Source organism: Vidua chalybeata, chromosome 17, assembly GCF_026979565.1.
Source record: "Vidua chalybeata isolate OUT-0048 chromosome 17, bVidCha1 merged haplotype, whole genome shotgun sequence".
Taxonomy (NCBI): Eukaryota; Metazoa; Chordata; class Aves; order Passeriformes; family Viduidae; genus Vidua; species Vidua chalybeata.
Window position 1 is genome coordinate 7,750,504 of NC_071546.1, and position 25,688 is coordinate 7,776,191.

Consider the following 25,688-nt stretch of genomic DNA (forward strand, 5'->3'; position numbering starts at 1 on the left):
CGCTAGGCGGGTCACACGGGCGGAGGCAGCCGCGCATGCGCGAATGGGGGCCGCGCGGCCTGGATGTGTTCACCCCGCCAGGCCCTGCTTAAAACCAGCAAAAACCAAAGCCCCAGCCCTCCCCGATGGCCGCCGGACAGGTCATTCCCAGCGCTGTCGGGGGCGGGTAACACACCCTCCATGGTGCTGCACACAGTGGCTGCTGCCACCACTCAAAAAAACCCCGTAAACCCTCCAAACTCCCCCGTCAGTGCTTGGAGACACCGCAGTGGGAGAACAAGTGCCCGCCCCTTCTGTAAGGGCTTCTCAAGTCCGCAGAGCTCCTTCCATGCACAGGGTCCGTGCTTCCTTGTGCAAGGGCTGACAGGCACTGGGGCCATCCACCACTCCCAGTTTCCTCTTCCATTCTTGTCCTTACGCAAACCTCCCTTGCTTGGAATAACGAAAGAACTGGGTAAAATGTCCTGCATAGCTCAGAACCAGTGCAAACAAGCTGTATTTTGTCATACTGGGTGCTTTTACGGTACAGCACATTGAGGTAACAGTCAACACAGTCCAACTTTCACATCACTTTAGGATATAAAAGATTAAGTACAATGGATTTCCACTGGATGAAGGCATGGAGGAGAAAGCTATCCTGGTGTATGTGAAAAACCTCATCGTCCTGCTGGCAATCCTAACAGAAAGGGGCAGTGTTCCATGTCCCATAAATCAGTTTAATCCAGCCCACATGCTCCATCCTAAAATTAACTAAGCAACGTGGAAGCACATGTCCATCCTCTCCACAGAGCAGACGAGGGATGGGTGCCTGGGACAAGCAGGAGCTGCAGGCCAAGGCGTCAGCACCCACTGAGGAAGGCGAAGATCACTCAATGTCCGTGGGAACAACTGCTGCAATGGCTTTGGGACAGGTGCCATTGTGCCTGCAGCCACACCAGCTGAGCCAGCCTAGCATTAGGTGACTGAAAACAAGTCACAGAAATCCACTGAGTTGCAACAGGCAAACAACTAATAATTGGTTCATCATCTCAATTCCCCACCACCATGGCTGAGACAGAAGAGGAGGGTTTTTTGTTATGGCGAAAGATCCTTCTCCCAGGAGATACTTTGGCTTTGTGACATCTGTGTAAGGCTTCTCTGCACTGCTCCCCACGGGTGTGACAGGGACATGGCCTGCCCAGGGCACATGTGGCTGTCACCACTCCTGTGTCAGTGTATGACCACCCCAGGGAGGCCTCTACACAGGGAACTTAAATCTAACCTCGATAAATAAAACCAAATGTTTATTTACACCAAAGAATTCCAACACTGGATCTTTCACATATGAAGGACAAAGTATATATACACAGCAAGGGGTAGCAGGGCTGTAACAAGGGTGCTTTTCCGTTGTCAATGGTAATATTTGTCCACAATTACTGATCTACCATTTCAGTTTAAGTTAACGTCTCCTGGCTCCTTCCTCTCAGTGCATATTTACAAGACTGTGAGGTAACTGGTATTCTCACCACATGGCACGTGAGGGAGGGGATGGTGGGTGAAGATGTGGGATCGGACTTGGCGCAGTCTGATTTTTCCAGCTTTAAGTAGCCACCAGCTCGAAACCTATAGAAACAATTTAAAAACAATATACCCAATAACAAATTAATTTCAGAGATCCAAGCCAAGCAATGGCTGGAAGAACCCTCCACAAGAAAGGGGCTGATCAGAGCAGGGCTTACTCTACAGGAGCACCTGTCTCAGGAGGTGCCAAGGACTCCAACTGGATCAGTAACTTCATTTTTAAGACTAAAATTACATGCAAGGGGTGAGTTAGCATTCTGGTTGACTCCTAAGGAGACATTATCCAATCCAATTAGAGTTTTGGACACTATCTGCACTTACTCCTTTTAAGCTTATCCCACCTCTCCCTACTGGAATTGTCTCCTCAGTGTACCCTGGCTGGGACATATGCAGGACATGGGGTTTAAGTGAGTGGTACTTTAAGAATCCCCTCCCCTGCCTCATGAAGACTTGGTTTGGTAGTCTCTGGAGAACAGCACAATCCCCCAAGGCTTGTGGAGGAATAATGGTGGGAACATGAAGAGAAGAGATTTCCAGCAGGATGCAAGAGCTTGGAAATGCTGTTGATTCATCTTTGTTATTACATGAAGAGTTGTTTTGTTTGTTTGTTTGTTTTTTTCGGGGGGGGGAGGGGTGGGGGGGGGGGGAAGAAAAACTGTCCAAGAAGTATTCCATCTGTAGGTATTTTCAGGGAATCCCCTGAGTTACGAAAAGTTCAAGTAAAAAAAGAAAAATCAGCCTATAATAATTTTGTATATAATGACTGAACTACTATAAATCCACAAGCAACAGTTCAGACACGGTGTCTCCAAAGCGTTCATCCCCTCCCTTCCCCTGCCAGGCACGAGCTGCGTCCTGAGGAGAGGTGGAGGGGGAAACCTCTTCCCCACCTGACTCAGCTCAGGCAGCAGGAGACAGAGCCCGTCACTACTGCTGGGCGCCCGCAGCAGCTGGAACCGGCATCCCCAGGGTGGTGGTGGCAGAGATGACAGGTGAGCCTGCTAGAGGTCCAAGGGGTGAAGGTGTTGGCACTGAAGAAATCCCTGGAAGAAACACAGGTAAGCAGGAATTAGAGCAAAAACAGCACACTGCTATCCAGGACAGCTTCTGAAGTCAAGTGGGAGCTTTGTGGGTCAGTTATGTTTTCAGAGCTGCCAAAATAATTAAAGAGATAAAGTATCTGTCACTGTTCTCTGCAGCTCTGGGAAGGGCACACATTTTCACACCCCTGAGTGTCACTGATGGGCAGAGATGTGGCAGGATCACAGAATGGTTTGGGTTGAAAAGGTAACCTTAAAGCTCCCCTTGTTCTGAGTCCTCTGCCATGGGCAGGGACACCTTCCACTAGACCAGGTTGCCCCAAACCCCCTTCAACCTGGCCCTTAAACAATTCCTGACAGCCACAGCTTCTCTGGGCAGCCTGTGCCAGTGGACTGTCCTTCAAGCTGCTGCTAGAAAATCAACTGCAAATAACTTCTTAAAATGAAACCAGAAAAACAGGTCAGGCTGCCCAAGGCCTTACTTATCAGACTCTCCCACCCACTTTGCAGCTCTCCTTGCCCTTGTCCCCAATCCTGGGAGATGACCCAACACTGCCCTGCCTGCTGAACTCTCCCTGCTGGGTCCTCCCACCCACCCAACACATCCAAATGCTTTAGCACACCAAGCACCGAGGCGAGTTGACAGAACTGACCTGACATCATGCTCGCACTGCTGACAGGAGTGCTGCCACCCGGCATGTTGGACGAGCCCATCCGAGCCTGGTCTTTCACAATGGGGTCTAGGAAGAGCACACTACCAGTAAGTGCTGTGTTGCCAGAGAGCTGCTGAGGCACACAGGTTGCCTGTGGCCTCTGTGCTCAGCCAGTCCTGGCACTCTGCTTGTGTCAAATAACATCAACCACCATCTACTGAAATACAGACATTTCCACCAATGCCAGTGGGAAGCACTCAAGAAGGTACCAAGGTCATGTGGTATCAGGGAAAATCAGCTAAATTATGTCATTTGGGGATCAGCAGGACTGTCTGACAGGAAAAGACAAAGGATATTATGGCAAAGTTGATCTTTCTGTGCTAAGCAACTGTGTAATTGCAGAAAGCCAAACCCAGAATATGGATGTAGCAAGCAGAAAGATTATCACTGATTACAATCATGTGTCATGTCTCTACACACATCTTACATCTCTGTGAGCTGTCAGGTGTGTCACTACAACCTGTCTTCCATGAGATGATCACAACTTCCTAACTCTTTATTTTCAGCTGCATGTAAATAAGGCTCTGACCTGAACAGGGACAACCTCTTCCTGGCTCCAAGACCACCTGTGTCAGACAAGGGAATTCCCAACGTTGCTGAGCTCAGCACTACATGTATCTTTTTGTGGACACAAGTTAATGAACTGTTTGTCCAGCTCTCACATTCCAAGCTATTGGCTTCTCTAATGCTCATGCTTGCAAAACATTTCCCTGGGATTTTCCCAACAGGCGTAACACAGATCAACAGTCTGTTAATTACAGGGGTCCCTTCAGCAGCAGCTAAAAAAACTCCCAAACCAAACCACCTGAGCAAATATTAACATTATGCATTGTTGCAGCTGCTTCAAACCCCTAGATATCAATATCTGTGAAAAAAAGCAACTATTTAAAAGCATTTACTAGTGAAAGTAACATTTTTGCTTGCAAAATCAAGACCTGAATATAGCAGTAGCTAAGCAATTTAGCAACAGAAGGAATAAAACTGTCTGTTTATCAACAAACCAGAGTTCTCTGGGCTTATCCAAACAGAGGAATCCATGCACACCTGCAGAAAGCAACCCCAAATCATGTAATTTAGGTGACTTTCTTTGCTATTACTTGCTGATTCATGGGCCCAACACAGGCACCCAACACTGATTCCTTGGCTGGTGGAGGTGGCACACAGAGACCAGCAGCCTCAGCTCCTGCACAATTATTTGCAGACCAGGCTTATCATTGTTGCCATTCTCAGTTCCCATCTGCACAAGCCATGGGAACAGGGATTTCCCAGAGGCAGAACTCTCAGGACAGCAGCTGATACTTACAGAAGTAGGGGTGTTCCATGGCTTCTCTTGCTGTGAGTCGTGACTGGTGATCATATCGCAGCAGCTTGTCTAAGAAATCCAGAGCTTCTGGACTCACCAGATGTTGGTTCTCACTGTGGACAAAGCGCTCCCATCGCTTACGGGAGTGTCTACAGGAAAACAGACCCAAATCAGGCCAGGCAGGGGACAGTGATGCCAAAACTCACTTTCTTAAGGAGCAAGAACTGTGACAGATGCCCAGCCCCGAAGGAGGCCATTGCACTGTGCAGCAGCCGCGGGACTCAGACATTCCAGAACGTGAAGCAGTGTCACTGTGTCTCCACGCGGTGGCACAGCAGTCACAGCCCCAGCACAGCCACCTCGGCCACCACAGTCCCTGCACGGCCCTGCCATGACCCCAGACAGCAGCAGGACTAATGCTCAGAATGGATTACAGGCCTAAAATTGCAGGTTCTGTCATCTCTTATGCACCCAACATGAGTTCCTTTAATTTTAGTCCCACTATGAGGGGAAAAAAACCATATAAATTCCATCTTTAGCAGCACCTGACTTTTTGCACTTTAATGCTGAGAAACACCATTTTGTTTTTTTCCCTCCAGCCTGCAGAGAGCATATGCCCTTCATGCTTTCTGCTCCAGTAGTTCCTTTATTGCCTGAATGACATTTAAAAATCTTTCCTCAGGTCCATTTCCATATAAAGGACTACGGGAAGCACTGGCAAAAGGGACCAAAGGCACAAAGTGTCAATTCTCCAGAATCCTGGCTCTGATTTCTCCCACAAATTTTTGTTCATTTCAAGGTCTGTTGACAAAGCTGTAACTGTCTGGGTCTACCAAAGAGACTCCAGACCTTGGCTCACCTGCCCAAAATGTCATTGAAACGTGGATCCAGCTCAATGTTGTATTTGTCAATGTAGTCATACAGATCTTCTGTCCCCAGAACCTTGGCTATCCTCACCAGCTGGGAACAAACACAAAAACAAGTCATTGCTGTGAAGGTATGACAATACCAGAGCCTGCATGAAGATAGAGCAGCACATTCCCATGGGAGCTGGAACCTGATCCCAGCAGTATGAATCAGAAGCCACAGGGTCAGCCTGTGGCTCTGGCTTCCCCAGCCACACAGTCCCAGGCATCAGGAACATGCCTCCACTCACAGCTGGAGCTCAGTACCCCAAGGCAGCCAGGAGGGAGCCACAGACCCTAAAATCTCTAAAACCTGAGACCTTGCAACACTACCTTCCTTAGTAGCATGAAAATATTCAAAACCAACAGAAGGGAAGGCAAGAATAACTGGTCAAAAAAGCAGAAACTCTGGATCTTGCATGTGAAAGGTGAAGCACCACCCCAGAGAGCTCCAGAAAAAAGGCTTGAGAATAGAAGGTCCCTGTTCCAGAATATCTGCATGGCAGTCACATGCTGAGCATGTGATAAAGGTTTAAAAATAAAAATATTTGGCCTAAAGGCAACACATCAGAGATTTCAGAATCTGTATAAACCTGTACCAAATTCACAGTTTCTATACAGAGTGGGGAGAGAGTGAGTAGTTACAGGGGCTTTCCACATAACATAACCTCAGGAATAGTCAAACTATGTACTAGAACACACCAGCCTTAATATAACTATTTCTACAGCTTTTCCCAGACACCTACTGAGGAGCTCCTAAGTACAAAGCTCTATAAATCCATTTCTATTTAATTGGTTACATAATCTTGCACACTTGAGAAAAGGACCGTGGCTTCAAACTGAGCTAAGAAGCCATTAGAGAAAGGCTTAAAAATTCTCTGGATGACTCGATAGAAGCCTAAGCAGGAAACCTTCATGATGCTAAGAGAACAGACATTGTACATGACCAGCTCTCACCTGATCATAGTTGTCATGGCCATGGAAAAATGGCTCCTTTCGGAATATCATACTAGCCAACATGCAACCCAAGCTCCACATATCCAGACTGTAATCATACATCTGTACAAAACCAGAAGGACAATTCAATTTCTAATGAATTAAGCAGAACAGACCTCCAAAACTAACAGGGTTCCCCCCCTCCCCAGCAAGGTGATATGAACACAGCCATGTCATGCTGGAAACAAACTGAACTATCTTCATGTATCTTCACCCCTAAACCACTGATCAGCTCAGTGCTCCAGTTACTCAAACAGGGATACAGCAATTAGCAGGACAGCAGGTATCCTAATTCCATCCCTGTCTGCCAGGATATTAAAGATCAGAGCTTTCTTCTATTTTCACTGCAGACTCCAATGTTATAAACCACTGAGAAATGTGTTGGGAAAGGAAGACTTGCAACAAACAACAAAAGGTGTGGACTCCCCAGGGTCCATGGGCAGGTGAGGATGTGCCTTTTTCCAGAACCAGCATGGTCTGAAAGTCACTAGGAACACTGTGATTTCCATAATGCAAACTGCCATCAGATAAGGGGATGCTTTTAAAGCTTAATTTAGAAGTTCATGCAGTACTTGCTGTTCCCACAGGGGCTTTGTTTCATTCCTGTACCTTACTGCAAACACAGCCTTGCTAAAAAATATTTAACATTTGTATTCCAAGATCCATAATGATAGTTCTGCAGCCCTTCCTCAGGTCCTGAGACTACTATTTTTTTTCTTTCATTCAGTGGCTTTATGCCATACATTTTGGAACAGACTGTCTTTAGCTTCAACTCTCTAGACATCTGAATTTTGGGTTTATTACCTTGAAATGGTACTGACTTTCCATATCAAAGTCAGTAAGAAGTCCTGGTAATTCTTACCTGATAATCTACAAGAAGTTCAGGTCCTTTGAAATATCTGGAAGCCACTCTGACATTGTACTCTTGGCCAGGGTGATAGAATTCAGCCAAACCCCAGTCTATTAGTCTAAGCTAAAAATGGTAGAAAACAAAGAAAAAAGGCTCAAGGGATGCTCCAGCTTACCATTGGCTGAATGACACTGGTGAACTTAGTATGAAGTTAATTTATAAGTCTTCCATTTTCAATTATTTTGATCAGAGTGTCTGGTTACATATTCTCCCCAAACCCATATCACCAAGCAGTCTAAATAAAATACCTCTCCTTACAACCCTGCCTGTGGGTTACATGTGACCAAGTAAAGCCTCAAAAAGCAGCACAATATTCTCATTTTACATTTGTCCACACCATGAGAGCAGAGTCCCCCTCAAAGAGGTCTGCCAGTACCTCTACACAGGAGTACCCAAAAGGGATCCCAGTTTGCCAAGAGAAAAGCAGGACCCCTCCCTGGCCCCCAGCAACCCCACACTACCTTTCTGTGCTCATGGTCAATCATGACATTGTGAGGTTTGACATCTCTGTGCATGATTCCCATGCTATGGCAGTAATCTAGAGCCTGCAGGTGAAAGGAAACAGATGCTGGAATCACAAGAATGTGTCAAATTAACCATATTCAAAAGTATTTCCACACATATCAAGACTAAATAGATGACAGGACTGTTCAATGTTAGATCCTGGACTAGACTCACAGATCACAGAAAATGCTGCTAGAGCCCTCTCTCAAAAGGAGGTACCAGCAACAAAAATGTCTTGACTTTACTTTGTGTGCTTCCTCATAAAAATTGGAATTTCAGAGTCTCTAAGAGCATAGTTACTAGGCACTAATGATCACACAAGCCCCCTTTCTCCAGACTCCTAAGGAGAAATTACTTAGTTCAGAAGAATGGATGAAGACATTTGACTCACATTATGCCTGAGCACAAACCCAGCCAGTAACAGCTCACAGTTTTCTTTTTTCAGAGGCTACATGTACTCCTGATTTAGGATTTTAAGGTATCTCAATGTACCAAAATGCTGAAAAATAGACAGTGACTTGATATTTTTCTGCCCAATTCTTCCATGGACTGACTGTTTCCTTCCCTTGGTGATATGATGTCACTATCATCAGTAATATGAGAACCATCTCTACAGGATTAGCTGAGAGCAAATAATAGAAACAAACCAACAAAACAGCAGAACACCAACTTACCTTCAAAATCTCATACATGTAGAATCGAATATCATAATCTGTTAATGTCTGGTATAATTGCTGTGGGACACAAACACATAATGTCAGTGTTCAACATCCAAAAAAACCCTGCTCTGGGCTGCTGGCATTCTCCAAACCCATTTGAAGGTTTAGTCCAAGTTTCTCAAGTTATTCTGATCCCACACCTGACTCTGATCAGTCTGTTCCTCTCTCTTTGCAAATCCCATTCATAGTTTACTTCCAGCTCTGCTCAGACAGCACATCCTGGTTCCTGTCACTATCTACCTCTGGTTGTACCCACCCAGCACAAGCATGATGGATAGCATTGCACAGCCTTTCTTCTTCTGAGGCAGGTCAGTATGAAGGGACAAAGAAACATTTAAATCCCCATTCCAGGAGCATGGAAGGCCACAGAAACAGCTGTCCACATTTAAAGTTGTATACATGAAAGCCAAATGCCTCAAAAAGACAGGCACTGATGGGCCACAAGATAACAGATTAATTTGCTCCCAAGGTTAAATAACTCTTGGAATCTGCATTCTCATCTTGTAACTTTTGTGGCAAAATGGTACTGATGGGCTAATTACAAACTTCTGTCCCAACTGCATTTAACTTTAAAAGCATTTCATATGCTGGAAGGAAATGCCTGTCCTATGTACTTTCCCTTCCCCAGAAAGACAGTACAAGTGGTTTTCAAACACAAAAAAAGAAGTCACATCCCACACTGTACCTTAAAGTCTGTGTTGTTTACATGTTCAAAAACCAGAGCGGGTGTTCGAGACTGAAACAGAAAAAAAAGCATTCAGCCATGTTATGTTTCCACTTAGGATAATGAATTGCATCTTTTTTTTCTACTAAAACTGCATAAATCCCTCTGCCTTGGACATATTTATGATTCCCCTCAGACAGAGAGAGCAGAGCCTCAGCCCACAGCCTCCAGGAGCTCACTGGTATCTCTTCCTCACAGAGTGAGGGGTTGGAGGGACCTGTGGGGGAAGGGCCCTCTAAAAGAAGTTTATCAGATTAAGAGCTGATCTGATCAGTCAATTCAAAAGTAGGATTTAAGAGCAGGGGCAAACAAAAAGCCAGGTCAGAGCTGAAATCAAACAGAGCAACTTCACCCATAACCCCAGTGCACCCCTTGAGTTTCTCCCTTACTCACCACAGGATCTTTTACTATATCTGCAAGGGTGATTATATTGGGACCGCCTCTCAAGTTCTCTAAGATCTTGATTTCACGCTTGATTTTCTTCTTTTTAACAGGCTGAAGAATAAAAACCCAAAGTGTAAGATGAAGCCCTGCAGTAAAGTGAGGCTAAATGCTCAACACCCAGATGACAACACCCAGGTGACTGCAGATCAGCCAAATACATTGAAACCTTTGCAATTTCACCTGAGTATGCATCACACCACTAAGGGCTCAAATATCTGCTGTCTCCTTTCTAACCACACAACCCTGACAGCTACAGACAATAATTCCAAGTGAAGGAGAGGAAGGAAGATGGCATTTTTTTAAAAAGCTCTCTGAACATAATCTGATAGGTCAAGAGGAAATGGTCTCAAGTAATGCCAGAAAAAAATTTCTTCACAGAAAAGGTTGTCAATCCCTGGAACAGGCTGCTCCAGTGGTGAGGACATCATCGTTGAATAGATTTAAAATACGTAGATGTGGTACCTGAGGACATAAATGCTGGGGTGTTGGCTGGATTTGATGATCATTGAGTGCTTTTCCAACCCAAACAGTTCTGTGATACTCCAAGACTTCTTACCTGGCATGTGGCAAATGTTTAACTATGAGAAGTCCACGGGCTATTGGAGGGTCACTAAATGAAGGCCAAGGCCATGACAGCCTGCCAGGACACCGGCATTTAGAGAAGCTGAGAATTTTGTAGCCAGCTGCTGAAATGTTGCTTAGCTCCAAGTAAAAAGGTGTGGAACATTAGGGCTTCTTTAAGACAGAGACTAATTCCTTACAGGCAGAGATCTGACTTAAGTGCAGGGCTTATATCAGGAGGCTCAAAATAATGGCCTGTTTCACTGAGTGACGCTCCAAAGCCAGGCTTTAAGGATTTCAGTTTTAGAACATCAAAAAGCCCTTTCTGGCCTCCTGATCACCTCAAGACAGATTTTATCTTTCGCCCAATCCCCAGCTCACCTTGAGAATTTTAACAACTACTTTTTCATTATTTGTAATGTTGATGGCTTCAAATACTTCACTGTATTTGCCTCGGCCTAATTTTCGAACTAGCTGGTAGTCATCTTGATTTCTGTGGAGAGAAAAGGTTAGAGTTCCAAAGGGCTCGTCATTTCCATCAGTTTATAAACTGCTCCTTAACACTCAACCACTGCCTCACTTCACAGACAAAAGGGATTAAACAGTACCTTCCATCTCCTGAACTGGATGATTTAAGAACTAGGAGAGAAACAGGGAGTTTCTATTTGCCCAAGAGATTAAAGCCAAAAGTATGGATTGAAAGCCCAACTATGTATTTCAGCATTAGCAAACTTGAACTATCCCTTCTCTATGTATTTGGAAGCTCCATTTTTCCTTGTATAATGCTGGTAAAATTCAAAAAAGCCAGTACGAGGAAAAATCTAAGTGCAAGGCTGTTTAAAAACAGTCTGGGCACAAAGCAGCACTTATGCTCAGATGACTGTGTACATTCCAGAAACTGGGAACTGCACAGCTGAGGGCAGAACTCTGTCTGGGCCCTCCATGTCCCAGCAGGAACGCAGAGCTATGAAGCTGCCACCACTGCTGTCTGATTCTGGGACACTTTAGTCATGAGCTCAATTTAGACACCTCCTTCCTTCAAAGAGAAGCAGCCATGTCTCTTCCAGACACTTGCAGAGAGCTGAGCAACAAGTCATAAAATAGCATGTACCTACTTAAGTCTGTGGAGTTTCTTCACTTATCCAAGTCAGCAGCAACTTCAGTTTGAAAGTATTTTCATTTCTTTTCAGTCCTGCACTCAGGACTGTTTGGATTGTTTCAGAAATAGATTTTCTTCCCTCTGAAAGGGGATGTTTCTCGACTACCTGGCAAAACTTCTTCAAACTTTTAAGGAAGCTGCTATAAACGTTCTTGAAAGGGGATGTTTCTCGACTACCTGGCAAAACTTCTTCAAACTTTTAAGGAAGCTGCTATAAACGTTCTTCCACAACTGGGAATTTAAAAGTTTGATAAGAAACATTTTTCTGAAGAGAAGTTGTGATCCTTTCCCTTGCCATCTGCCAAGAAGCGTGAAAAAGCCTCACACAGCACAGTTGCCTGAACTCCCCAAGTAGCACTATGCAGGATCCACAGGAACTGATCCTGGTGCAGGCACATCCAGAAGCAGCCCAGACTTACCCCCACTCAACAACGTGAGACTCATAGTCCCAGTACTCCCGGGGTCTGTGTGTGTTCACATCCGTGTAAACTCTGGCCCTGCTCGGCACGGGTCCCGACATATCAGACAGCTTGGCAGGCGGAAGTGAGATGTGAAATCAGAGGCGACCTGGTCTGCAGTGCTGACAGAGGAGAAAGGCCTCAGATTCCTCCACCTGCAGACAGAACAGAAACCAGAGGTTAAATTCTCAAGGTACTTCAAAAGTATTTAAGTTAATCATTAAAAGCTGCTGCAAAGGAGAGGCTGGAGCTTGCCCAGCCACAAACCTGGAATTTCTTGAAAGCCATTTGTCTGCTCTCCCTCACACAGGACTGGCCCCTAGCAAACCAACCCCCTGACATGGTAATTTTCAGCATCTTGTTTCCAGCTGCTGCTTGTAGAGGTAACTTTCCAAAAGGAAAGAATGCCTTGTGCTCTGTATCTGCAGACAGATCCCCTCCTTTTGACTCCAGACTGAAAGCAACAGCCACAGGCTGCAATCTCACCCCCATCACAAGTCTTGGGCCATCCAATGTAACAAAATCAATTCTGCTGGGATGGAAACCAGCTTTAGTCACAACTTCCTACAGCCAAAATATTAAATCTGACTGTCCAAAAGACAGCAGCATCTGTATTGGATTACGATGCTTTTATCAAACATGAAAGAAATGCACTGCTGCAAGGGTCTGAAAATATTCCTTTGCATTCTGCTTGCCCAAAGTACCTTCAATCCTTCCCTCCTTCCAATACAATTTTTGCAAAGCTTCTGATAAGTTTTATCTGTATTGAGACTGGTCAAAAGCACTGAAAAGAAAGTTACTGTATGTCAGAGACAAACACTGTATCTTTATCCTGTATGTCTGAATACTTTATCATCCAGATCTGAATATTCGGGACAGCAGTAACTCACTACAGTTTTGTATCAATATTGTCCTACCCAACATAAATATGGTGCCTTTACATGTCTCAAATCTTTCACAAGGGGAAAATAACACCCTTTTAGATGCTTAAATACAAGAATCCCCTTGTCAGCTTTCAAAATAACTTACAAGAAAGGGAGATGTATTGGAGCAGGGAGGAGCATTGTTTGGTGGGCAGCAGCACGCGGCAGGGCCTTACAGCCCTGAGTATGTGCTCAAACAGTGGGCAACACTGTTATCTAAACGAATATACTTATTTGCTATGCCAATCTTAACCCTTCACAGAAAATGGGCAACTGCCAGACTGCAGAAGGAAGTAACAGCCCCATTAATCACACATTAATGGGAAAGACCTAGAAATCTGCTCAGAGCAGTTCGCTTAAGCTACTAGGATATGTCACAACAGAAGAAAACTCTAGAAGCAAATCCTGCTCTACAGGCAAAGTCATGCTGTTTATTTGAGGTCTGCAGCACTCCTGTGAGGACCCAGCAAGACCCACTGGCTGTGAAGATGGCAGAGGACCTGGGGGACACAGGTCTGATGTCCTTCACCGTGTCACACAACCTGACCAGCAGCTGGTCCTGCTTCCAGAGGCAGAAGTGCACGCAAGGGCTCTCTGACATGGACAAAGCCTCCTTAGGTGGGACAGAGCTCAGCACTGGGATATTTTTTGACTTACTGACACACAAATGGTTTTGGTGGCAGCTTCAGGTAGACAGGGTTGCAGTAATCCAGTCCACCAAAGGGCAAACAGGGGACACAGCATTATCCCAAAATCCGCTATGGAAGGGTGACTGAGGCCTTAGACCAATAAAAGCAGGATGGGGCACTTCAGCTGTGTGCCCAGCTAATGGAAGAATATGAAGCATTCCTCAAAATATAATAAGTCTGTTCCTGGATAAAATGCTAGTTCTTTCACAAAATACAATTTCAGAAGATGAGGCAGCAATCATCTACGACCTCAAAGCATTTATGTGGCATGACTCAGACACTTAGAAATTAGATGTCCCCAGGCATTACTAGAGCATGCAAGTTTACTAGAACAGTTTAGTACAGTGAAAATTATTAGATTTCAAAGTTCAATCATTGTGTTTGTGCTTCTTCTCACTCCCTGTGCTTCTGGCAGGAGAAGCACTGGCCCATTTCCTCTGCCCAATACTCCTTGTGAAGGAATTAACTGAACTTATACATGTCTCAGATGACTTAGCAATTTTAATTTTTAAGCACAATCCAGTATAAATAAAGCACACGTGACTGCTCCCCTCACCCAGCTTAGCAAGATCATTTTCAGCACAAAAAAAAAAAAAAAAAAAAAAAAAAAAATCAATCACATTATCTAAAGATAGATCAAATTTCACAGTGGCTATTTTTTGTCACGTAGCTCTAGCCTAGCTCAAGCAGCACATTGTAACAGGCTGCTCAGAGAAGGGCTTTTTCAGGAAATCATCAACTGCAGCTTCTAAGAATGGCACACAATGTCTATTTACGAGGGTAGGTATTGTTGTCTACTATTCTTTACACAGGAAGGGGAGAGAATCTGCACAGATAACTAAATTTTAAAGCAAACAGAGTTACAGACATACACAAACTTACCCTGCCTAAAAGCTGCTCGCTCTCTGCTCAAAACTGCCAAGGAATTTGTATAGATTTTTGCCTTCAGTGCCCCTGGAAGGGGATTATTTTGCAGTGGATCCAAGCTCTTTGGCAGAAGGGAATGACACAAATAAGGACAGATAATGGGGACAGGTGTTGACATGCAAGCATCAGTTGAGCCTGCAGTTTTTAAAGCAGAAAAATCTACAGTAGGAGCAGCAATTGCACCTAGAAAAGTGCCCTGAGCTTGTTATAAAAGATTAGTTCTGTTTCTGCAGAATCCAAACAGAATGTTGTCATTTATTAATTCCTGCAATGACGACAGAATCATAGAATAATTTACATTGGGAGAGTCTGCTCGACATCATCTAATCCAAGTAGATGTGGTGAGATCAGGGTCCAGTGTAGCCTTGAGCATCTCCAGAAACAACATTAAAATTTTAACTTCTCTGGTAGAGAAGTGTTTAACTAGGAAACAAACACGAGCTTTTAGGCAATGTACCAGAGGTCACAAAGAGAGGAAGACAAAGCTCCCAACCACAGTCTGACACGCTGTTCACTGCCAAGGCCTGCCTGTGCAAGGACACAGAGCAGGGCTTCTCAATCAACCCCTGTGGTGACACCCCTTGGACAGGTATCACCCAAAAGGGCTCACATGACAGCTACAGCAAAGGAACACCACGCCAAAATTTCACTGTTGGCTTCTCCCACACAGGCCTGTCCTGAAAAATGCCGTTAGAGTATTAACAAACTGATAATTAGCTGATTTCTTACACAGCAGCCTTATCAAGAGGAACCCTGCTCATCCCAGACAAGAACAGAGCCAAACACAGCTCCTGTCCTGCTGACAGACTCCAGGGGAGTACCCAGAGCCCCAGCCCAGAGACAAATAATTGTGCTGCCACCATATAGGAATTTTTTAATTGGAAGGCCTACTCATTAAAAAAGATCAGTTCTTAAAAGTTTGAATTCTTCTAACAGTAGCCTGTTGTCTAAACAGCTTGGCAAGCTTAGACATTTTGTGCCTAAAGTTCAATAAAATAATAAAAAGATGCTCAGTGTTCTCTTTGACTCTGTTTTTTAAAACATTTTAATCTAAACCAGTTACAAACCCCCTCATTTTTAAAAAGGGATGTTATCATCCTTACAATGCACTCTAATTCTAAGGGCAACTATGCCCCCATAGAGAATTTGATATTTTGTGAAGGATCCATACTTCCAGCACCTACTCCAATTAGTACAGGAATTTCCTACACCCTCTGTCCTTCCAGATGCATGCACTCAGAGCAAGTAGCAACAAAACACAGCTAAGAAATCCATGCAGATTAGTTTCTGAGAAACACACCTACTTCGCCTCTAATAAAATTTGCCTCTTTTTTTTTTTTTTTTTTAGTCCAGAATAACTGAGATACCGGAATGATTTTTTTCTCCTTTTAAATGGAGATGTTCTTGGCATGGAACCTCTCTCAAGCAGTTACTCATTCAGAACTTAAAACCTATGAAGTTGTCCCAGTATGATGCAGCACTTATACAGGCTCCCAGTGAGCTGAAAGCCAAGAGCTTCTCAGAAGACTGGAGTCCCAAGGAACTCACAAGTGCTATCCAAGTGATGACCTTTGTGGATAAGGTTTGGCATATAAATAATGTACCCAAGAACACAAACACCGCTTGACACTGGCTTCCCTGTGGATTGCTGTTAACAGCATGCCTTGCCCTCAGTGTGAACATTATACTGCCAGGAAGATCCAAGTTCATCCAGAGAGAGTGGAGTGAACCCGGAATACCTTGAACAACACCACATAAACCTGGTTATTCCCGATGACCCACCTGAACTCTGCTTCAGTGAGCTGTCCCAAAGGAGTAAAACAGGCCCTGAACTGCAGCAAGCTGAACTCAAAGAGCCAAGAAAACATTTCCGTAGCTTTATGAATTCCAGACAAGCTCACCTTCCTCTCGAGGAGAAAGCAAAGTGGACAGATCGGCCAAACAGGTCTAGAGACTTTCCTCTCACTTCTACTTTCCCCACGTAAGCTCATTACAGTGGCGATTGTGCCAGCCTAAGACTGTAAACAGGCTGAGACAGCAGCGGGTTTGTTGTGAGAGAAGAAAAGCTCTGTCAGTGCAGAAGAGCAGAATTACAGTGTGGAGTCTGGAATTGAAAGGTTATTCCCCTTCTTTTATCTACAACTGCAAGCAAGATGTTACCTTTCATAGCAGAAAGCTTAAACCCAGCCTCTAAAATCATGAGTGTAAAATGTGATTTGGTAGGGTGAGCAAGAATTACAATTATCAGATAAAATTGTTGATGATTTCCTTCACATAGCCCTGTAATGTTCCCAGGGAAGTGCACTTGCTCCTTCAGAGTTTGGAGAATATCTAAAACTGGAGAAACAATGAAATTTAAAAAATCAAGACATGCCTAAATATTACAGTACTGCCTGCTGACAGTCAACTTCAATCAACACCCAGCTTACTTTTAAAAGAAATAATAGTAATAAACTTCATTAAAAATATGCTCTATCTCACAAAAGAAACCTGTTTTGTGTGTTCTTATGATGCTGAAATTTCAGCAATACAAGTACGGAACAAATGACCTCCTGAAGTCCCTTGCAACCTATATTTTTCTATGATTTTACAGCTAAAATAGAAACAAGCCTGGATTAACAAAATTGACATTTTATATCCTTTCCTGAAGATCATTTCCCTACTAAAGGGACAACATCGACAGAAAAGTAGATTTTAAAATCTGAGTTTAAAAAAAAAAGCTAAGGTTTGAAATCAAACTTTTCTCTGGGTATTGTTTTGGAACAGCATTTAACTGCATTTTCCACCAAAATTATTTTCCAGATTTCTTTTAAATAGCTGGTTGTATCCAACTGTAGAGAAATAACAAATTATAATGTAATGACCTCAACATTCCCTTAAAAAAGAAACATGAACTGTTGTGATTAATTCAAAACAAGACATGACCAGTCTGTAGGGAAAGCAGTTGATAGGTTTAGTTATATTGGAAGAAACATCTTGGAGTAATTCTGCACTAGAAACTTCCTAAATTTAGATTGGCTCTTCCTATATCAGCTCCACTGATTCCTCTCTGAATTCCTCATGATTCCTGCCAATGAAGAAGTCACCCTCTGTAATGAGGATCACAATCTATATGGAAGCCACAGGAATGGTTTTACTGTAACTCCATGGTTTATTATACTCTTCAGAGTCTTGAGGAAAACTTCACTGTCCCACTTTCCCAACTCGGAAAGCAGCGTGTAACATGTCTGTCACCCTCCAGGATGCCCTGGCAGTGGCTCTGGTGCCACACACTCTCCTGGCAGAAGGTCTGTCATGCTTTGTCTTCCTTTTTGTTCAGATCTCTAACAGCTGAATTTTAGCAGAGCTCACATGAACCCTCTATGGGTCTCCAGCATCTCAGCCTGGTTGGACATCTGTCTTTTGCCAAATATCAGTGCTGGCAACAGCACATGGACCTGGGCAGGACACTGGGATCACCTCCAGCAGCAGTGACAGGAATGCTGCTCACTCCATCTCTAAGGGACTCTATGCAGAATGGACAATTTCCCAAGATCATGAACGCTATTATTTTCAGAGCTAAGTTAGTCAACAGCACATGGAGCAAAGGGAAAGACCCCAAAACACAAAGACCCCAAAGTTGACCTTGGATGAGGCCATGTAGCTGCAGAGGGCAGCAACATCAGCAAGACACCCAAGCCCCAGCAGCCGAGCGCAGGCTCTGCCTCTTTCCCATGCCTGCAGCTTCTCCTAACACGGCTCCCAGCACCCATAAACCGAGCGGACATCCTCCCTGCCACTGCCAAGGACTCCTGACACCACCCAATAAAAATGGCTGCAATATAACCAGGCACTGCCAAACTACCTTTTCTGTACACACACACCAAACAGAAACCAACGACAAAACTCTTCTGCTTGCACCTCTTCCCCAAACTGACAGTTCAGGCTGAGCAGGGAGTGCAGGAAAGGTGGGGGGATTTTCTTTGGAGGAATATCCCTCCAGGTCTGCCCTAAAGCCAAAGCAATACTTCAACAGGAAGCAGTTCATTTTTCTTTCAAGAGCACTAACAAAACCAAATCTCCTACTGCTGGAGCTTTGGATTGTATACCAGTTACCAAAACTACAGTTTCTGAGACCCCAGCAACACCAGGGACCTCTTCCTGGAGGCTCACAAAGGGGAATGTTTCAGCAGCACTATGGGCTGACATCAGGTTCCACTGGCAGCATCCTCTGGAAAGTTCTACCTCCCTAATTGCAGCTAAGTGACACAGTTGTTTTCTTCATTAATTAGTAGGCACAGAGTACTGCCAGGACAATCATTCAGTTGATTTGACTCCTATGGTTAATGTACAGAGAAGGATTTAGGCAGGACTCAGAAAACTGAACTGTACCAACCATCTGTAAAAGTTACAGAGTTTTAATTGATCTGATCATGCAACTCCTAGAGGCAAGAACAATTACCAGAGTGAAAGGATAAGCCAGAGGACACTGCCTGTAACCATTTCTTCAGGAAATCCCTGTGATCAGCTGTTCCATGGAGCAGGCAATGCACCACAAACCACCTCCAACACTCAGCCAGCATCGAGCAGGCTCACCAAGAGGCACCCGGTGCAAACCCCTGCCAGCAAGTGAAGCTCTGACATAATTCTCTAAAAATTTATCATTATTAACACAAGATGAAACTAACTACCACCATTCCAAGAATCAAATGGAAAAAAACCCCAGCTATTAAACTCCAGCAATCAGCACTCTCCTTCGCACCTTACAATCCCCCAGTAAAGCCATTGTGCCAAAACTTGCAACTTAATTTGTAAGCTCAGTTGAAATTAATCTAGATGTTGCAGAGTGAGCAAAAAGCCCTCTTTTTCCTTCTGGAGTACAACCAAGCATGGAAGAAAGGCTGGAATTCAACAGCACACTGGCAACAGATAGAGAAACCTGTGAAAAAGGCTGCAAGAGAAGGAACACTGCAGGAGCTCTTGCTTTTCTAGACTGGAAATTAATTTGTTGTGCGCGTCCACGCTCATCCATTTTCTGAACACTAAAAATAAAGACTTTCTGACAACTCACATGCACATGTGCAAATATGCTCTGAGAAAATGCCTTCTCCAAAGGCTTTGGTAACAACAGGGAGAGCCACCTTTTTGGCTCCCTGGACACACAAGAGGATTTGGGGCCACTTCTTCCCACCACAGGAAGGCCTTTCCCACCCAGGGAAAGCAAGTTCTGGCATGTAATTCTGTATTAGCATGCTGGATTCTCCCTGAACTTGGCTTAATTAAAAGAGGACTAATTTAGCCTTTGGTTGTTCCAGAAGGTGCAAGGGCAGAGCCTACTTTTCTGCAAAAACAGAGTGAGTAACTTCAATTTTCTGGGTCTGCTGTTAACACTTCAGACTATCCAATGGGAAACCTGCAGCCAAACTCTTGCATTGACTCAAAATTGTTTTCCATCTAGCACACAATTTATTCACCACTCACATGAAGTAAACTGCCATAATATGATGCAGCCATTACATAGGCAGGAACTGGATAGCCTGCTTTAGAAACCACCTACCTGTAAATGGTAATATTAATTAAAAAATAGAACTCAGTAAGGAGGACATAACCTAAATCTCAGAACTCAACTCCATGGAAAATTAAAATTATTGAAGTTGTAACCTTCCAAATGGGAGTCTGTGGTGGTACCAAGTCCTCAAAGAACTCCAAGCTTCCCTTCTGCTCTTCAGCCTCTCAAAGCAGCAGTTTGAAATGGGTAATAAACCCATTTGTCCAGAATGGTGTGAAAACAGGAGCAGATGAGACTTGGGCCAGGCTCATGTTGCTGCTTCTCTACTGGACTCCTAACCAGAAAATATCCATGAACCACTGATCCCATGACCACATCAACAATCCCACTTCTCATCAATCTTTCCTACCAATATATAAGTTTGGCACCTTGATGGAAAAAGGGGCCAAAAACCAGCTTGAAAAAACATTTTACATTCAGCAGCAGCACTAACACCAGCTCAAAAAGCTGCAGCCTCCTCTTCCAAGCAGTTTTTTCAGGTTCAAAGGAGAACTCCCTGTCTCCAATTACATTCTGTAAATTCCAGGGAAGTCAGCTCTTGGAAGCCCCTGGAAGGAGATATCCAAGTTTATAAAAATTATCCAAGAGCTGTCTTGCAACAAATGCTTGTATCCAGACTAAGTCAAGGCAGTAACGCCTGATCTTAAAATCTTCTTGTTTTTTTCTTTTCTATCAAGACCCTTATGGGACAATAAGATCTAAGGTGGTAACAATCTCATGCACAGAGTTCTAAAACAGATATCTTAATGTAAGCAATTCCATAATGGAGGAACAGTGGAGGTGACAGGTCTGGTAACCCAGAAATAAATCCCTGCCTCTTCAGAAATGTGACACGAAATTAATCACACCACCACAATGTCACCCATTTGCTTCTCCTGTCTTCCTTTCCCTTATTTCTCAGAGGACATGAGGAAAGACAAAGAGAAAATTAGTTCTGTAAGGAGAAAATGGAGAAGAACTGAAATGGAAGTGTAAGGACACCCACCATTTAATAAAATTGGGAAAAGTTGGGTATGTGTCCCTTTCATCAGAGCAGAAAGTTTCTTTCTCTACAATGCCACAAATCTATAACCACCTTTCAACATCCTATATACCCTGAGATTCCTACTTCCAACACATTCCATGCTGATGAACCTAATCTGCATTACCTGAAAATGCCCCAAATACCAAACATTAAGTCTTTCCATGTCTCACCTTCAGGAAATGGTATTTACCAAGTCAATTCCCAATCCCGGGTTTGCATCTTCTTTCTCTCATCTCACCAGCTTTTTTCAAGCAAACAAGTACCATTAACTGCCCCTGCGCAAACCTCAACAACCTTAATGTCATGCAACACTCCATGATCCAATTTCCTCCACATTTGCTAGAACCTACTGCCAGTTTTAACATCACTTTTCCAAAGAGCCATATTCCCAACATCCAACAAGCCTCACTTTCCTTCCATCTATGAACCCATGAGCCCTGCCAAACCAAGAAAACCTGTTCTGACCCTCCCCCTTGGAAGTGTCTGATTTCTCCTCCAACATCTACCTCTCACCACAACTGCCCCTGCTCTGTGCCTCATCCCCTCACCCAGATCTTCAGCTGCACGAGTTTTTGCTTCTTTTTTCTTTGCATGAGTTTTTGCTGCAGAAGACTACGTTCCAAGACTATGTTCCCTTCCTTAACCCTGTTTCAACTCCCCACAGGCAGCAGCTGACTGGCCAAGCTCTCTGCTCTGAGTGCAGGACATGTACACCCAACTCAACCACCACACACACTGGGAAGAAGAAGACAGCAAATTTCACTAACAACAGAAATTACGTTACCAGGTATTGAGATAAATCACTAGAGAAAGGTGAAATAATAGAAACTTCTCCTCACTGGCAAGATGAAAGGAAAGGATCACTGCCCACCACCAAAGATGGACATTCTTCATGCTCAGGGAAAGGTCTGGACCTTTACAATTACAATTCACCTTCCCTGTCTGGAGTCATCCAAAGAGAACAGGGATTCCAGCCACAAGGCACAGGCAGATCTCCTGAGTGCAGAGCACTGCCTGCCCTGTACCTGGGATCAGACATCCCAATCCCAATTTTCATCTTCCAGTTACAGACACGGTGTGTGTCTCCACAGACCCTGTGCTGTAGCAACTGGAACAACCCTAATCCTAGTTTTAGGACTAATTAAGGAACTGATAAAGCATCACACTTTCCCAAAATCTTGCCTTGAGTCTTCCCAAGCTCACTCTCTCCTCTCCTAGCAGAAACTTTGCCCTTTTCTACATCACACCAAATCAGCAACCACAGCATGAGCGACTCCTCTGTCCCAGCTGATGCACCCGGAATCCACGCTGGATTCACATCCAACACCCAGGTTGGCTGGCAGGATGGCACAAGCCCCAGCTCTGAGTAATTTGAGCAATTCTGTTTCAGAAAAGAGAGTGTGTTCAAAGAACAAAGAAATCACTCCCAGCCCCAAGCAGAAATGCTGGGTGTCCACTTGCTTTCCTCTGAACAGCTGCCACTGTGCCCAGTTCCCTCTGGCAGGGGCTCTTCTGGCCCATTTGTGGAGTGCACCCAGGATTGAGCTTCCATGAGGAGCCAGGTGAGCACATGGCACAACTCTCTCCAGGGACACGTGCCCAGTTTCACAGCCTGGCACCAGGGTCAGTGCAAGAGCAGCTCCCCAGGGCCCCAGCCCGGGGTCAGGTTTGAGCAACACAAATCCAAATCATGAGAGACACCTCTCAGGGGTACCAGGGCTGGAAGTGACCCACAAAGAACATCAAGTCCAACTCCTGGCCCTGCACAGGACACCCCAGCAATCCCACCTTGTCCAAATGCTCCTTGAACTCTGTCAGGCTCGGGGCTGTTACCACGGCCCTGGGGAGCTTGTTTCAGTCTCCATCCACCCTCTGGGTGAAAAACCTTTTCCTAATATCCAACCTAAACCACCTGCAGACAGCTCCATGTCATTCCCCCAGGTCCTGCAACCGATCACCAGAGACCACAGATCAGTGCCTGCCCCTCCACTTTGCTTGAATATTCACAATCCAAACTTTATTGGTTTTACCCAAAGCCCTCACTAAGAAAGAATTAAGTGATCTGACACACATGGGGTTCCATAATCTTATCTGACCCCTCTCTTACAAACCACATTTTACCAACACACACACTGCTCTCGGTCCCAAGGCACAATTAACTAAATTACAGCGGAGGCAAGACTGACCACCACTGCTTCCACAGACTGGTATGGAAAGCCGTGAGAACGACCTTCCCCTCCACCCAGAAAAGCCCAGAACGGAGTCCCTGCGCAGCCGGGGGTGGGAGCGAGCACTAACAGGCCCTTCCATGCCCCTCCGCATCTCCCCGCTTCTCCGGGCAGGGCGGGGAAGAGGCAAGATCGAGCAATTTAGGTAAATAACACCTACACGGCCCGAACGTGCGAGCTGGGAGAGCTGGGGGAGGGGACGGCTCCCGTTCCGCGGGGCTCTGCCCTTCCTGCGCGGCCGAGGGCGGCCTCGCACCGGGCTGGGGGCAGCGGGGCGGCCCCTCCACAGCCCCTGCCCGCTCCCCCCGGGGACTCGAAGCCCCTCCGAGGGCAGGAGGCGGCGGGCCGTGCCCTTTCCGCCGCACCGGATCCGCCCGCTCTGCCCGATCCCCCTCAGCGCCGCCGCGGCCCCACTCTCCTGAGGGGCAGCCGCGGCCCCCCGGCCCACACCGCGCCCGCGGCGGGGGGGGTGGAGGAGCTCGGAAGGCGTAGCGGCGCCTCCCCCCCGCCGCCCGCTCCGCCCGCCACCGCCGCGGGGCCCCGCTTGGGCGCCGGAGCCGCCGGTACCTGGCGCGGCCGCTACCGCCGCCGCCGCCGCCGCACACAGACAATATGGCGGAGGCACAAGGCTCGGCCGCCGCCGCAGGGACCAGAGCGAGGCGCGCCGGAAACGGAAACCGCGCGGGCCCCGCCACGGCGCCGCGGGGGCGTGCGCAGGGAAGGGTGGAGCTCGCCGCGGGAGGCTATGGGAGTTGTAGTCCGTGATGGTGGCGGCCGTGTGCGAAGGACGCGGGTTTGTTCCCGTGTGGGTTCCAGGTGTGTCCCCGTGAACGGCGGGAAGGTGGCGGGGTCCGTGTCGGTTTCTGCAGCGCCGGCGGGAGCCGGACCGTGAGCTATGGCCGCTTGGGCCCAGCCCCTCTGTGGGGCTGTGTGCAGGACCCGCCGCCAGGGGGCGACTGTGGCCTGCGGAGGTGTCCCGGTACCGGCGGTGCTCCGGTACCGGCGCTGCCCTCGGCCCCGCTAGCGGTCCTTCCCCCGGTCTTTCCCACGCCCTTGCACGGTCCTGTCCTGGCCCTTCCACAGCCCTGTCCCCGCCGTTCTTCAGCCCTTCTCTGGCCCTTCTGTCGGCCCTTTCCCGGCCCTTCCACCGGCCCGGCCCCGGCCCTCCCAGACCCCGGGGCCGCCGTACAGCGGTGGGGTCCCGCCCGGTGTGTGGGGTCTCGGGCGCTGTTCATGGAAGGGGTTTATCCCTCTACTGAGCCAGCAGCCGGGCCAGCAACCAGGCCAAGACTTGACCTAGACCAGCGCCCCGTGACCTTCTCTCGCTGCCTTTCACCTTTTTAGCCCAATTTCTTGCCGTGCAGCCCAGGACATCCCTTTTTTCCCCAAAGGACTGGCCAGAGCGAATGGTCCACCGAACTATCTGGCGCAGGCTGAGCTGGGGGAGACCTCGAGGTGGGAGAAAAGGCATCCAGGTTCAGCCTGAGGGCGAGCAGGAGCCTGGGCTAACGGCACACTCGGACCAGGGCTAGCTGGGGCCACGCAGCTCTGGTACTGTCCTCCCACCACGTCCAAGCTCTGGCTCGAGCTGTGAGCCAGCCTGGAGGGGAGGGGGCCGTGCTGAGCTATGTCTGCACCCCTTTGACCACCCCCACATCTCCCCATGCCCTTCAGAAGGGAGCCAGCCTGCCCCCCCCCCCCCCCCCCAACCTCGACCTCATGGAAAGCTGAGCACGGCCAGGCTTCACCCCGCTTCCCTCCCGGTGTGGGAGTCTCCCCCAGGGGAGGCCGCTGGCCCAAAGCTCGCAGCCCCTCACCCCGGGTCACTCCCATTAGGTAAAGGAGCAGCTCGTCCTGGCGGGGGTATCTCCCTCTCGCGCTTTCCTTGTATTGTACGGGCCTGGGTCATCGAGGAAATCTTACAGGTCCTTCTGCTGCCGAGTGGTCACGGGGGAAGCCCGGCCCCCTTCCCCCCATTGTCAGCGGCCGGGCCGTATCCTCGCTCCAAGCCCCGGCCCCTAAAAATAGCTCTTTGTCAGGCGATTGTTCCGACACCTTCGCGGCGGCATTGACGTGGGCCGGAGCGGGAGAGCGGTGGGGTAGGTGGAGGGGAAGGGCTGGAGGTCCCCCCTGGGAGCACTCTGAGGATTTGCCGCTGATAACGGCCCCTGTTGCGGGGAAATGGGCTCCCGGCGCGAGGCACGGTGCCGAAGGCCTTCCCGTGCCGCTGCTGCCCGCTGGTCACCTCTGCCCCACCTGCCCCAGCCCTCCTGCCAGCCCCCCACCCCACACCGCCCTGGGTCACCAAGCGGGGGAAGCGCCTTCCCAGGGCACGGCGGGGATGGAGCCCTCC

General features: G+C 46.9%; 1 protein-coding gene across 3 annotated transcripts; it reads right to left on the reverse strand.

Moving 5' to 3' along the window:
* Positions 1-1,261: 1,261 nt before the first annotated feature.
* On the reverse strand, positions 1,262-23,993 carry CSNK2A1 (casein kinase 2 alpha 1). 3 transcript variants are annotated; one of them, XM_053958424.1, is made up of 14 exons: positions 23,903-23,993; positions 11,958-12,151; positions 10,761-10,872; positions 9,768-9,869; positions 9,336-9,386; positions 8,606-8,665; positions 7,889-7,972; positions 7,380-7,490; positions 6,479-6,580; positions 5,476-5,576; positions 4,617-4,765; positions 3,254-3,340; positions 2,451-2,603; positions 1,262-1,602 (listed from the first exon to the last, which is right to left on the reverse strand). In XM_053958424.1, the coding sequence occupies exons 2-13, from the start codon at positions 12,056-12,058 to the stop codon at positions 2,488-2,490; spliced, it is 1,176 nt and encodes a 391-aa protein (XP_053814399.1). In that variant the 5' UTR covers positions 12,059-12,151; positions 23,903-23,993; the 3' UTR covers positions 1,262-1,602; positions 2,451-2,487. The 3 variants fall into 3 exon arrangements, with proteins under 3 accessions (XP_053814399.1, XP_053814397.1, XP_053814398.1); XM_053958422.1 differs by having other exon boundaries at positions 1,262-2,603; XM_053958423.1 differs by lacking the exon at positions 23,903-23,993 and adding an exon at positions 14,491-14,835 and having other exon boundaries at positions 1,262-2,603.
* Between the last annotated feature and the right edge of the window lie 1,695 nt (positions 23,994-25,688).